We start from the raw sequence: 15,667 nt of genomic DNA, 5'->3' as shown, positions 1-15,667 counted from the left end.
ATGCTGGACTTATTGCTTCATTGTCACTAATGCTGCTTCTACTTCTTAATTTACTTCAGCCTCTTCAACTTAAAATCACAGTTTTCTTATCTGTACCTGGCTGTGCCACGCCTTGCAGGGGAACTGGTTCTCATCTCCAGCGGTCCTTGGGCGAGGGGCGGGCTACATAAAAATACACGGAAAAGGGAATTTAAGGTTTGCGTGAGCTGATTATAGCCACTTATCAGGTGATTTTTAGTAGCTCATTCTAGCTCAGTTTGTTAATGCTGACTGTTAACATTTCCACAGGATCGTACCTTTCTACTGTTTCCAGCGATTGAACTGTTAATTTCAACAAGAGCTGGCGACTAAAACCAGAATGACAATTTAATTATTTTAAATTTAATTTCTATTTTTACATATTTACACATTTTTAACTACTAGTGAATAGGTGAATTTAAATAAATGCCTTTTTGCTCATCACCTGACTAAACCTTCAGTCTTCGCCTCTATTTATCACGAGCCGACAGTTCAGCAAAGTGCTTTGACAGGATATATATATATATATATATATATATATATATATATATATATATATATATATATATATATATATATATATATATATATATATATATTTAAAGAATTAGATGAATGTCATCTGAAATAATTTATTTATGTCTGGTCTTTGCTTTGAATCGCTGCTTAGATCACCGCGTTTCAAAGGTCGCTGGTCAGTTTGCAGCAGTTTAACTGAGAAGAAGGGACGAAGGCCGACGGGCTCCTAATAAAACCTTTATTTTCAGTGCAGATCATAAATTTATGTCATTGATTATATTTAATTTCTGATTTTGTTCTTATTGAACAAAAATGTATAGCAAAAATTTATATTTTCTGTCAGTTCTCTGTTATTTATTGTCCTAACTCTAGTTATCGTTTATTTCTTTGGCAGAGATGGCAGGGTTAGTCTTTTCTTTCGTCTTTTGGATTTACCAGCTCCTTGTCCTTGTTTTTGCAGAGAGTCTCTGTTAGCTCCTCTTCATCATCTGAGACCCCAGAGTATCTGCTGGTCAGCAGAAGGAGGAAACGTGATAGTGACAGGTGCATGAAGCTAAAATAGGAGTGGAGCTAAAGGGGCGTGGGGGTGGGGTGGGGGGGTGGGAGTGGGGGTAAAGAGACGGTAGAGAGATAATACGGCTGCACAGATAAATATTGCATGAGAAGAATGAGCAACAAAAGCAGAGGGTTTGAAATGAAACGTTCTAAAGTTTGTTGGCTCTGTTCACATTTGGCTGATTTACCTTCTGCAGTAATTCTATGCACCAAAAGCTACATTTTTGCTTTATAGACCTTCTGCAGGAACAAGTTGCTCCGTCTCATGAAATGCATCTTTAAATGGAGACACAGATAAACTCAAAGTTAGCATTTAGAAACATTTTCCACATTGGTTTATGAATCCTAAAAGATGCAGGATGTGAAGAAAATTCTCAACATGTAGATAGAAACGGTGTTTGTTTGGTTTTCTGGGCATGACCAGATTTCAGATAGTTTCGGTTCATGATGTCCAAAAGAGCAATTTTAAATGCCTGAAAATGCATCAAACAACTATATGAATGTAACATATGTTGCCAGTAATTTATAGAACGTTAAGAACATGCGTTACTTTCTGCTTGAAAAGTATAAAATGCCAGAAAGGGGCTTTGATCATGCAAAGCATTGTACTGATGGAGTCTGATTTTCTTTTATTTTTGTTCCAAATTTGTTGCCTTGCAAGTTATCGCTAATTGAAAATGCAAATAATTTGAATGACATGTAAAAAAATAAATAAAATAAAAAGTATTCATGCACCTTTAACAACACAAATTACAACGCAGATCGGGTAAATGGGGGTGAATACATGCTTTTCAAAATATCTTTCAAATTAAAATCTAAAAAGTGTGTAAATGCTGAGTCCAAACCTTTCAGAAACACCTTTAGCTGCCATCCTTTGGGGGTTTTCTATACCGTCTGCACATCTTGGTAATGAAGTTTTTGCAATTCTTCTTGTGCAAAGTAGCCCAAAGTCAGTCTGATTGGCTGGAAATGTGTGAATGGCCATTTTCAAATATCACCACAGAATCTCTGTTGGATTTAGATTTTTCCTTTGACTAGGTCATTCTAAGGCATTAATTTACTTTATTCTAAAGCATTCCAGCCCAGCTCTGGCCATATTTCTAGTCATTGTCCTGCAGAAAGGTGAACCTTTCTCCAGCATTTTCCAGCTTTTAACAAGTTTTCCTACAGGATTAAACTCCAGCCATCTTTAACCCTGACCAGCTTCCCTGTCCCTGCTGCGTGATGCTATCGCCACTGCTTTTCTCTGTGTGCTCAGGATGTCGTCCTGAGCACACAGTTGTTACTTTTCCTGCAAACATAGCATGTTTCATCCAGGCTGGAAGGTTAGAAGTTCTCATCTGACCAGAGCGCCTTCTTCCACATGTTTGCTGTGCCTCCCCTACGCGGCTTGTGACAAACAGCAAACAGGATTTCTCATCTATTTCTTTTAATACTTTCTCCTTTCTGCTCCGCCATTAACGGCAGGTTTGTGAACGGCACCAGAAACTGGGGTCCTGATTTTTTTCTAACCTGAGCTGTGGTGGGAGGCTTAGCTGGGAACTCTACAACTCCTCCAGGATTAAGAAAGGCCCTGGTGGCTTTTTGTTCTGCTCTCCTTTCCTGTCCTGTCAGTCGCTCCTTCCTCCTTCCACGTTCAGATGATGGATTGATCGAAGATATTGTTTTTTTTTTTAACCCAACTCTGCTCCAAACGTCTCCACGACCTTCTTCTCCCTGATCTGTCTGCTGGTTTTCTTTGGTCTCCACGAGGCTGTTTATTCCCTAATGTTCACCAACAGACCTCTGAGGCCTTCACAGAGCAACTAGAGTTATACTGAGATTAAGTTGCACGCAGATGCACCCTCTTTACCAGCTACATTGGGCTTTATCGCGATGTATTAATGCAAAGAGCGGCATGTTTACTGCAAAAACGCATTTAAAAAAAGTAAATGTTCTTAAAGTTAGTGCATTTGTCCTTGATTTGAGCGGGTAAATAAGATTATCTTCCAAAGAAAGGAGCATTTTGACCCCTAAAATAAGATAATTAGACATCCTGCACTTGAGATAAGATGATGGAGATGAATTGTTCTTATTTTAAGTGCAAAAATCTTATTCCATTGGCAAATCAGCTTATTTATCTGCTCAAATCAAGGACAAATACACTGATTTTAAGAAGATTTTTCTTTTTTCTAGTTCCGTTTTTGCAGTGTTGACCATGTTTTCATCAGAAATGTGTAATAGAGAAAACAGGGCAGTGCAGTAAGGCTTTCTGTCCTACTGGTGCTTAGTGAGAGTTTTGTGACGTCAGCCCGCGGAGGGGAAACACTCTTCGACGGTGGATGCTGATTTTGCACCTGGGTGGTGTCTTCTAGTTCTCAGAGGGAATCCCCGTCACGATTCCGCCTCATCGAACGGTTCCTCTCCTCCGCCCACAGGCAGCGCAATGTGCTGCTTCCGACTCTTCTCACGCCTGCAGAGGTGCAATCAATGGCCCGGGGTGGCTTGCATCAGCGCGGCTTAATGAGAGCATCGAGTGGAAGTCAGGAGCAGCGGCAGGAAGATTGGATGAACTGAGCAGGTTCTCAGGGTGTGGTGCTGTCATTTCAGAAGGATTTACAGCCGCCTCTGCACGCTGCGGTCAAACTGAGTAACATTCCCTCAAACCTTTATTGTGGCATCATAATTTCACACTGAAATCTTTTTAGAAAAAAATATAATTGAATTTATTCAGTGAGCGGGAAAAAATAAAATAATTTTCAGCTGACTGGCGGCAATCCCCAATTATTCATTTGTTCATACGTGTTGATGGACTGGAGAGCTGTCCAGGGCGGACCCTGCCTCCCAGTCCCACCCAGTGACCGCTGAAGAGAGGCACACACCTCCTTAAGCGATCGGTTAAACGCAGACACTAATTTCTCCTCCATTTGACAATTAAGGGGATATTTTATTAAATTAAAGGAGCTATAAGTAATACTGACACCTTGTGGCTCAAAACGGTACAGCAGCTTGTCAATCACAACAATCTAATATGCCGTTTTTAAACGTGTTGCTGCTTTTGTGAATTTTTATTTACACAGGAGAGGTCTATGATGTATTTTGTTCTAGTTCTGGTCCGCTTCTCTAACTGGCTTCCATGTTAGCAGGCTGCTACTCTTTTGCAAACATAAAACACCAAATGTTGCGCTCTGTTTTGGGAACCCTGGGAACTTTCAGATGATTGGCTCAGGAACCAGGAAGTAAATGTAAATGGGCCACACTGTAAACTGAACAGTAGCTCTAGGTTTGAAAGGAGAAAATCTTCAAGAAGATATTGTTGATGGAGAGGAGCGATTGTTTATAGGGAATGTTATTTTCATCCTGGGTGACAAATGAGAATGATTTAGGTTGATTTTACTGTACATATCTTACTTATAGCTCATTTAAACATTTATTTTGCTAGTGACCACAACAACAACGTTCAGTGAAGCGTATCCTAAATATATTTCATGGATCATAAGAGCTAAAGTGCAGGACTTCCAGGAAGTCAAGAAAAAACTGCAAGAAATCACAGACCAGAGGTATAAGATCAGAATAATGTAATTCTGCTTTTGTAGCTCTAAAAGAGTGTTTTGTTTTTTGCAGCGCATGTACAGTATTAGCCTTTAGTCCTCCTCCTCAGACAGCTTCAAACACATCCAGTCAATCAGACTCATCTGTTTTTGGCTACTCCTCTCTGGGTTTCTCTCCATGCTGGTTGTACTTGTTGTTCTTCTCTGGTGATTTTGTATGTTCAGTCTGTTTCGTTCATGAAAAAGGAAATTTACTGCCTCCAGCTGGCATTTCGTTGCATGAAAACAACATGCCAGATAAAAAAAAGGTGTTTGTAGGTGATGACATGCTTATATTTGCATATATTCTCCAGTTATCTTTGCGTTACGCTTTTTAGTTTCCATTTTTCTGATTCTGTTAGAAAGTAAACAAGGCTTCAGTTACAAAAGCAGCGGTTATTTGTCATGATTTAAAGCGCAGCAAGGTTGTTGCTCGACTTTAGCCAAATCAGCTTTGCATCCTCACTGAGGCCAGCTGACAACATCTGTGCTGTGATTTTCATTCAGTTTTAATATTTTAACACCGTCTCTGAACATTTGCATGAGCCACAGTGGTTTAGTTGAGGAGAGCATGAGATGACTGGATGAGGATTATCTCTCCACGTGGCACCTGTTCGCCCCACATGCTGTTCAGGCACCCTGCCCACCTGTCTGAGCCGTCAAACGGGCCCGATGATAACACAAAGGTATCCGCTTTCAGAAGCTCTCTGTGTTTCAGAGCTGTAAATCCCTGGCACTTTAATGGAGACTCCCACGCGTGCTTGTTTGTTTGACTCTCTGCCACGTTGTCCCTTCCTCTACCTTTGACCCCGACATAGTCCAGGTCCTTCGTGGTTCGGCTGTAAACCCACACCTGGCTTGTAGATCAGACGTTTAATGTGTTTCATCACACAACTTAAACATGAAGCTCACTAGCAAGAATTAATGTTCTGATGATCTTTCACACGTGTGTCAAACTCAAGGCCCGCGGGCCAAATCCGGCCCGTCAAGGCAATTTATCAGGCCCTCCAGAGCCAAAAAAGGCACATCATGTCATAAAGTAGAGGCATATATCCTTTTAAATTGTATAAAGTGGCTAAAACTGAGCCTCCTGTAGTGAATTTAGATTTTTTTTTTAACTGTGTAGTAACAGCATCCTGCCACTAGATGTCAGTTTCCCCACAACACATTAAAACAACCCAGAGATGTCCAAAAAGAGAAGAAGTGATGCAGAATGATGAGTTTAAAGTGTAACTCACCCCAATATAAACTTTTTTTTTTTGCAGATAAACTGTATAAACTGGGCCTAAGGTGCTACTTTTATGTTACTGTGAAATTTTTTACATGTTTTATGTGAACTGGAAATAAATTAGGAAATGAAAAGTGGCATCATGAAGTCATTAAAAGCGCCGGTTGCACCTGTATAGATGATAAAGTGGCCCAATATAGAAATGAGTTTGACACGCCTGATCTATCAGGTATGAATAAAGTCAAATCAATTCAATTAAATTTTATTTATATAGCGCCAATTCATGAAACATATCATCTCGAGGCTCTTTACAAAGTCAAATTCAACCAAATTAACAAACAATTAGGTCAAAGTGCTTCAGACTTCAGACTTTTTAAACCTGTTAATAAAAGTCTGATTTAATGCCGATGGTTTTGAACTGACTTTATCATTCTGGACTGGAAATTAAGTAATTTAATGAATCAGTCTGCCGTCTTTATGTGGACACAGAGGTGTGGTTGTTGATGGACTTCCCAGAGTTTAACTCCCAATTTCTAACACAATAAAGTGGTTTAACTGGTTAATCTTGGTTACTGGGGCAGACTCTGCTAATCCTTGAATAAATCTACAAAACAGCACATAGATTACCTTATTGGAGCCGTCTCAACATTAAAATGTCAGGTTGTGTTGTAAAGAACAGGACGAAGACACAGACAAGAGCTGGGAAGCTGCACGTTGAATAACGAGTGGTTTATCGAATAAAGACAAATAAAGGTTCACAAGACGACAGGAACCAGGAACACGGCAGAGACGAGTCCAGAACAGGGTAGCATGACGGAGGGCCTAACTACTAGAAATGGCTGAGGTGACAATATATTTATAGGAGGGGGAACGGGAGGAGCAACAGGTGAAGCAGATTACACAGGTGAGATGAGTAAAGGGCAAATAAGCAACAGGGAAACAAGAAAATGGCCGAACACGAGGAAAAACCTGAACTCTCTTCAGCTCACAACATGATGTCTGAAGAACGACTGTAAAAAAAACAAAAACAAAGCTGAACGCAGACGCTCTTTGAGATAATTTCCTCTGCTTACATTCAGAGTCTTGTTCTCCTGGCCGATGGGGGGATGAAGATGTACCCTTGAGCCCCGTTTACACTACCCTTTTTTAATCGTGCCGAGAACGGTCCGAGCTCGGTAACTGAGATAACTTTCGAGTGTAAATGGAATCCAAACTGAACTGAACCGTGCCAGACACAACCGAACCGCGCTAAATCTAGACCAGTTAGATGGGTGGGCTCGGTTTTTCAGTGGCTCAGTTCTCTGATAGCAAAGAGCGCATGAGCAGACCGCGTCATCTCCTTACAGTCATCAGACATTCATCAAAATACTAGCTTCCCTACCATGCCACACGGTCTCCAGTGATGAATCTGAACGTCTGTCGTCGTTTCCTTCGTCTGTAAATCCTGATTAGACGTTTGTTTGTCTTATCCACTTCCCAAAAGCCGACTCTGTCAAGTAAATTCATCAAAGGTTGCCTTTTTCGCCTGACTCTCCACAAACAACAAAATATCACAACTATAACCAGACATAACTTCCTGAATGTTACGGGCGCCGTATTTTTATTTGCTTGAGTCCCTCCTTCAATCCTAGAGAGCAGTAGTACCGCAGATCGTCACTAGGAGGCGAGGAACCGAGATAGCGTGATGTGTAAATGGTCGTCAGAACCAAGCTCGGCACGGTTAGCTGAACCAAGCTCGGTCCGAGCTCGGCATGGATCGGTTTAACAAGGATAATGTAGATGGGGCTTTTGATCATGGCCTTCAGTCAACTCAACTCTTTCTTCACCACAAAAGAACATGAAATTACCGAAGACAAGTGTCCATCTCATGTTCTGTCCTGCTTTTACTTATAAAAAAACATACAGAGATAAATTAATTGCTTTTTAAGGTAAACATCCACTTGCTGCCAGGATCCCCAAGGGTTTGATTACTTATGGTAGCTCCCTGGGGATCCTGCAGTCTGTTTACGTTTTACACCCTCCTTAGATCCTTGTCTCTGTCATTAGTTTAGTTTTCTGTCCAGTATTTATGTTAATAGTGAATTCTAGTATCTGTTAGAATCAGCTCCTGTTTAGTTAGCTTCTGTTCTGGATTATCTCCATAGATCTGTTAGATCTTCATTTTCTGTTTGCTTTTCCTTGGTTTAGTTAGGACAGACGTGTCTTATCTCTGAAGGGACATTCAGAAGATTTATCATCTCCAGTAGAGGATCGATATCAGTCAAGTTTTGGTCCTTTTTTTTTTTTTTTACACCATTTACTGACACATCAGAGTAGTAACAAACAAAAAAGACTATTCCTGGAGACAAGTACCCGACAAAGGAGGAAAGAAAAGGGAGCCGAGGTTTAAAGGACATTTTTGAATCACCTTCAGAACAGAAGGAAACTGAAATAATCCCTGATTATGATCGCCTAAGAAGCTTGAGGGAAAGTCTTTATCCCTAAAAGGAGAATGTGAAGAACGGAGGTACGACCCGGGACGTTGGCGCAGCTCTGCACGCGGCCTGGATAGCTGTCGTGTGATCCTACGTCTGGTCTCCAATCTGTCAGCTCTTAAAGAACCGCAGCCTTCTTTTAGCAACCAGCTCGGTTTCCTTCACCAGAACCTGAAGACGGTCTAACCGTCTAACTCGCCTCAGACGTCTCCCACCAGAGGAGATCTGAAACAAAGAAAGAGCCTCTGGCTTTGATGCATAGATAAACTGCTCTGCAGCGGTTTCTGACACTCTTTTGCTGAATCGGTCCTGTTTGCTGGGCTCCTGTACAGTTTCAGCTGCAGCGGGACATCGTAGAGGACATGTTGCTCCAGTTTGTGAGGAAATGCAAGGACAGGACTGAGGAGACATTTCTAGGCTGAGGGGAGATAGATGATAGTCCCGTCAAAGAGGAGGAAATAACCCCCAGAGGCCTTTAAGTCTGTAAAGGAGGAGATATTAGGAGGTCACAGATGCACATTATGTTGTTTTAAGCTGCTCTGAGCTGCAAACACAGGCGTCCTGATCACTTCCCCCCCCGCCGTGGGTTAGCTTAAACGGCAGGAGACGTCCAGAACCCCTCGAGGATCCTGTTTGGGCCGGACGGGGCAGGGAAACGGGTCAAGGGCACGGCGGAGGAAGAGCGATTCAACGAGAGAGGAGGGAAGTCAGGAATGGGTCCGGGAGCGATGGAAGAGGTTTGGGTGACGCTTCCACTCTGATAAGGGCTGATGAGGGGAGCAGCTGAGAATGCTGAGCGTCAGTGTTGGCTTCTCACAGGAGGGGGTGTTTATTGCTGCCTTCACACCAGTCTGAGCGCGGTTCAGGGATTGACCGGGGAAATAATTACAGGCCGTTAGCATCGCGCTGCGGGAACCGGGCCGCCGGGTCTCCTGTAGCTTCTTCCACTGCCTTCTCAGCAGACCTGCTAAACAACTTATATCAGCTGATTAGTCTGTTTTATTCTCTTTATTAAAGAGTTTAACATGAAACTAAGATGTGGATATAATAAGATCTTATTACTCAGTGTTTCTAATTGTGACTACACTGCAAAAACTCAATTAAAAATGAGCAAAATTTTCTTGAAATGAGTGTATTTGTCCTTAATTTGAGCAGGTAAATAAGATGATTTGCCAATGTAACGAGTATTTTTACACCTAAAATAAGATAATTAGATAAACTGCACTAGAAATAAGATGATAGGGATGAGTTGCTCCTATTTTAAGCACAGATATCTTATTCCACTGGCAGATTATTTAAAGTTGCTGCTCAAATCAAGGATAAATACACAAATTTTAAGAAAACTTTACTTATTTTTGGTCATGTTTTTGCAGTGTAATCAAGTCAAGCTGTTTTAATCTTTTTAAATATTGGTAAGCAATCAAAAATAATTTTGTTATTTCTCTGAAGTTATGCCGGATTAGTTTAGTATTTTCTAGACAATTTTGATAAAAAAAAAGCATATTTTTTGTTTACTCATTGCAGTTTATTTCACAAAGTGGTTGCTAGTCTTCCTGGGGTCCTCAAAAAGTGTAAAATTACAATGTATATATATCACAGTGAAATACAATAAAATACATTAAAACTTTCAAACACAGGAGCGACGACAGTACAGAGTAAATTTTAAGTTTATTCTTCATGTGTCGTCTAAAGAAGACTTTTATCCAGTTATTGTATGAATAGAGATGAACCGATCATTCAGTCTCCCAGTTTGTAACGCTTTAACCCGGCGTTACTGATTTATGACTATCCTCATTCCTCTTTAAGTAATAGAATAAATTACAAGAACAGTTTTTGAAATAGATTTTCTTTCCTCTTCCATTTCTGTGTTGATCAGTCGTTCATTATTTACGTCTTGAGGTCATTTTAAACAACTGCTTTTACTGTTTAAAATGAAATTAAATAAAAAGAACAGGATTAAAGAATTCCTATTGTCAGTGATTAGTGCTAAATCTGTTGTCTGTGTTTATCACCCTGAGAATGTAGAACATAAAAAATGCCGAAAACATTTAAAAATCTCGCACGTTTAAAGACAGACAGAGATTTAAATCTCGAATGAATAAAGCTTTTGCTGTTCTCCATTCAGCCTTCTTATTATCTGCCAAAAGTCGTGCTCTCTCTAGTTTTCTTTCAGTCTGAATGAAGCACAAACATGTCACATAAATTAGAGTTTTCTTTGAAATACGTTTTACAAATCTACAAATCTGTGCCTCGCTGAAATGGAAAATAGCTCATTTTGAACCTTTTTCTCTCAGTAACAACTTCCATGTCTGTTATCTGGTGAAATTAAATTAACAATTGAATTAACCTGAGAAAATATGCAAATTACATGATAACGTCATCTAGAGCAGGGGTGTCCAAACTTTTCGGCACATGGGCCAAGTCAAAATAACTCTGGGGCCAAAAAATTAACATTTTTTTAAACCAAAAAACTATGTTAATTTTTTTTACTTGCTCTTAAAATGTGATCATTTTATAGCAATATAAGAACAGTATTTGGGTCGGTTGTTCTTTGAGAACACTTGCTGTAATCAGCCAATTTCAATAATAGAATTCAAAGCAGATTTTAATGCACCAAAGTCTGCATTTAAGTAATTAAATCTCATTGGATAGAGATGTTACTATGAAATTAAAGAGAATGTCAAAAGTGTGTTTATTAAAAGATAAAAACTTTTCTGTAATAATTTAGACCTAATTAAAAACTAAAATCTTCATCTGCATCAGCCTGTGCTGCTGGACCAAATCTTTTTTGAAATTGAGTTGGGGGGTGCACCCAGAATCATTAGTCATTAAGCAATGATTCTGCACTTTGGACACGCCTGTTTTATTTTATTTTATTTTATTTATTTTTTTTTACAGGACATGCTTGTTTTAGAGACTTCAGGAAACTTTTAGCACGGCCAGCTCGTCTTACCGAGGAGTTAAAAAACAAGGTTTTGAATTTCTAATAATTGGGTTTAAAATCAGCAGCCGATTTATTCACACTGCAAAAACAGATCTAAAAATAAGTAAAATGTTATTAAAATGAGTGTATTTATCCTTGATTTGAGCAGGTAAATAAGATGATTTGCCAATGGAATAAGATTTTTGCACTTGGAATATGAAAAATTCATTTCCATCATTATTTCAAGTGCAGGATGTCTAATTATTTTATTTTAAGGGTAAAAATACTCGTTCCATTGGCAGATAATCTTATTTACCTGCTCAAATCAAGGACAAAAACACTAACTTTAAGAACATTTTACTTATTTTTAGATCCGTTTTTGCAGTGCATTTTGGTTAAAATCTACTTTTGTTCTCTGGAACTTGATTGGATTGAAATTAATTTCCTTGAATCCAGGTGGCAATTTTGGCAAATAATTGGCTAATTTTCTTGGCATTAACAGGACAAATCAAGGAATCTGAACACATTTTGTACATATACCTTTCATGTTTTCCTCATACAGTGCTTATTTCCTAAACAAAGTGTAAGAAACAACAGTTGATTGATATAGAGCAAAGATAAATGTGTTTTTATGTGTTTCTATGTGTGTGTTGGAGCGCAGGATGACCAGGTGGTCCTGCAGTGCACCGCCTCCGTTCTGAAGGAGCAGCAGATCAAACTCTGCCTGTCCTGCGAGGGCTTCGGGAACCGTCTCTGCTTTCTGGAAACCACGTCTAACGCTCAGGTAAGGCGCTGCGCTGCTGCCTGTTTCCTCTTCTCCATCACCTGCGCTTCACCTCGCTGTCCGTCACTCCTCTGCAGAATGTGCCCCCAGACCTGGCTATATGCAGCTTCATCCTGGAGCAGTCGCTCTCGGTCCGAGCTCTGGTGGAGATGCTGGCCAACACGGTGGAGATGACCGAGGTGAGCTGAGACCGTCCGTTTTTACACCTGTCCAGCCTGAATTTATATTTTCCATGTTCAACCAACTGAGCCTGGAGCAGAGATGAAGTAAAACAGCATCAGTTGCATAGATTTTACCCTGAATTTCCCTTTTTTTAATATAAGTTACATGCAAGGATTTTCTTTCTCATAATTCAACGTTCTCAAATCCAAGGTTTCACAGTCATAATGAAAAGTAACATTTCAATGACTTTCATTACAGTCAAGGAACTAACTAAGTACACCCTTGGTACTTTCCTAACATTTAGGAAGAATAAAAGCTGTCAGGCGCGGCTGGTCAAAGTACTTTAATTACCGATCTGCACTGTAAAATGTTCTTAAAATGAGTGCATTTGTCCTTGATTTGAGCAGGTAAATAAGATTATCTGCCAATGGAATGAGTATTTTGACACCTAAAATAAGATAATTAGACATCCTGCACTTGAAATAAGATGATTGAGACGAATTGTTTCTATTTTAAATGCAATTTTTAATTCCATTGGCAAATCATCTTATTTACCTACTTAAATCAAGGACAAATACACTCATTTTAAGAACATTTTACTTATTTTTAGTTCCGTTTTTGCAGTGTGATTAGTTTGACCACCTTCATTCAAAGAGGGAGTTTTTATTTTATTTTGCGGTTCTGAAGCATACAGGTGTGTTTTAACAACCTTTAACACAACGCCATGTTGGAAAGACTTCAGCAAAGAGTTTATTTTTGTTGCACATCTCAGCAAGAAGACAATTCTGACTGTTTTACACGATGAAACAGAAGAAAACACATAAAGAAACGACGTTGCTGTGACATAATAAAGGAAAATAAAGAACAGGTGCAAAAATGGATCTAGAAATAGGTAAAATGTTCTTAAAGTTAGTGTATTTATCCTTGATTTGAGCAGGTAAATAAGATTATCTGCCAATGGAATGAGTATTTTTACCCCTAAAATAAGATAATTAGACATCCTGCACTTGAAATAAGACGATGGAGATGAGTTGTTCCCATTTTAAGTGCAAAAATTCCATTGGCAAATCATCTTATTTACCTGCTCAAATCAAGGACAAATACACAAATTTTAAGAAAAATTTTCTTATTTCTAGTTGTGTTTTTGCAGTGGGACTACTGACTGAAACTAATGATGTTTCAGTTAATGGTTTAAGTAGAAAAGTCAAAGGCGACTCTAAGCAATTTGGGTTTTTAACCTTATTTCACTCTTTCTGCAGTTTTCTGGCAGTTTATTCCAGATTAGCAGAACCTAAAAACTGTAGGCTGCTCCTCCATCTTTGGTTTATTCCGAGGATGTTAAGGAGACTTGAACCGGAAACCAGACTTTAGATGAGCAACGGCTGCTGCCCAACATCCAATTTAAGGCCAATTCAAACAATTTACAGACCTTTGTTTGGAGGAAGATTATTCCAAGATGGAAAACATTTGACACTAATAGTTAATCTACACAGGAGTGGACATCCTACACTGTAAAAAGGGAACTTGAAGCTTGAAATTAGTGTATTTGTCTTTGATTTGAGCAGGTAAATAACATTATCTGCCAATGTAATGAGTATATGACCCCTAAAATGAAAACAATTAGATATCCTGCACTTGAAATAAGATAATGGAGAGGAGTTGTTATTATTTTAAGTGCAAAACTGTTATTCTATTGGCAGATCATTTAAACTTGCTGCTCAAATCAAGGACAAATACACTAATTTCAAGAAAAAAATTACTTACTTCTAGTTCCCTACTAAAATTCCCACTGAGGTCAGAGATGAAAATGCATAAAATGCAGCTCAGACTTTGCAGGCCTCAGTTAGCAGGTCAAATGTTTCAGTTCACGGACAAAACAATGAAAGAAAGGACTGAACAAGAAGTAATTGCATTTAGCAGCACGCCTTGGCAAAGTAGTTTCACAATGAGCCAGAAGACGTCCGGAATAAAAAGCCCAGACCAAAGCAGAGATTTACGACCGTAGAGGTCAGCAGCACGCTTTGAGAAAACCAAACAGCAAATCCCAAACGCAGCAGCAGGCAGACCACAGCTGTTCTCTGAATGTCTGCAAACCTCTGAGCTAACACTGGCAGGAAGAGAGGGTCAATATTCTGATATACTCAGACACAAAACACAGACAGGGAGTTAGCAGGTAAACGTGGACCAACAAGCTCCTGATTCACACGGGTGTACTTAGTTTCTTTCCTATAGTTGTACTGAAAGTCACAGAAACATTTGTTTTCAGTCACCGTGTGCATTTATACGTAATTTTGCAGCTGCAGTGGCGTCTGCAACAAACACGACCCAATAACTGAACCGTCCTATCAGCCTCCAGCCCTCCTGTTCCTCTTTAATTTGGGAATTTAATTTAACACGCAGCTCGCTGTTCATTTAAAGCCTATCGATGCTGACCTGATCATTGGGATTATGGTTTTATTTTTTTTATACCACTTCTTTTTACTTGCTCTCTGACACCCCCTTCCCTCCCCTTCCCATTTCTGCTTCCTGCCAAGCAGGCAGTCGATTTGGACAAATGGGTATGTCTGTTAACATGTTCTACTTCCTGTGTGTCCCGACTGACGCCACTCTTGTCCTCGTTCCTGTCCTGTTGGCGTCTGGATGTCCTGTTGACTGAAATAACGTACATAGTGTTTCATTTATGTTTCCTTGTCATTTTACCTGTTTGGTTTATTTCTTTATGTTTATTTTTATGCTACGCCAGATTTTGGTGCTATATGTAGGTTTCCATTTTTCCTTTATGATTTCCTATCAGCCGTTTCCATTTCATGCTGCTGTGTCCCCAGCCCTTCTTCAGTCCCTAATGATAATTATCCTGATTTGCTTAATGTTGGTTCTCTCAGCTTGCAGCATTGTTGTTGCTTGTTTACGATGCCATCAGCCACGATTCAGCTTCTCTTTTTATCCGTGAAGTGTTTTTCTGCTGAACTTTGGCTTAATGGCTATATTACAGTTAAACATTAGGTATCTAGTTCAGTAGATCATCAGTCAGAGCCTTTATAATGAAATTATGAAGTCCTTCCTTTCTACTTTGCTGGTTTTTATAACTAAAATAATAAAGTTTTCGCCTGGACAACAGTAATTTTATGTAGGATTTCATTTTTTACCCCTTTAAGGCGTGTACACCGAAGAAGTACACATGCACTCGTGATGGTAGTTTGGGGCTTTTAGTGATTTATTTGAACACAGTGAAATAATTATACAACAAACTACTGAAGTTATTCCTAATGCAAACAAAAAAAGTTGGAATTCAAGTGCACTCTTTGTAATTAACACGGTGTGAACATTGTACACGCTCGCTAACATTCAAATGTCGCCTAGCAAGCTGCAGCCGAACTGCACACTTTTTATAGCCGCCTACAAGTTTCCTGGGATCATTGTCCTGTTGGTGCACGT

The 15,667-nt window shown here is 39.5% G+C and overlaps 1 protein-coding gene across 1 annotated transcript in view; it reads left to right on the top strand.

The window, feature by feature from the left end:
• ryr1b (ryanodine receptor 1b (skeletal)) overlaps nt 1–15,667 on the top strand; it is a 162,462-nt gene that overhangs the window by 14,675 nt on the left and 132,120 nt on the right. The window contains exons 2-3 of the mRNA XM_036149521.1: nt 11,948–12,070; nt 12,148–12,249. Of these exons, the coding sequence (XP_036005414.1) occupies nt 11,948–12,070; nt 12,148–12,249 (225 nt within the window). The remainder of the gene's footprint in view (nt 1–11,947; nt 12,071–12,147; nt 12,250–15,667) is intronic.

Source organism: Fundulus heteroclitus, chromosome 18, assembly GCF_011125445.2.
Source record: "Fundulus heteroclitus isolate FHET01 chromosome 18, MU-UCD_Fhet_4.1, whole genome shotgun sequence".
NCBI lineage: Eukaryota > Metazoa > Chordata > Actinopteri > Cyprinodontiformes > Fundulidae > Fundulus > Fundulus heteroclitus.
Note: the sequence above shows the minus strand (reverse complement) of the source record. Positions and strands in the feature narration are given on the sequence as shown.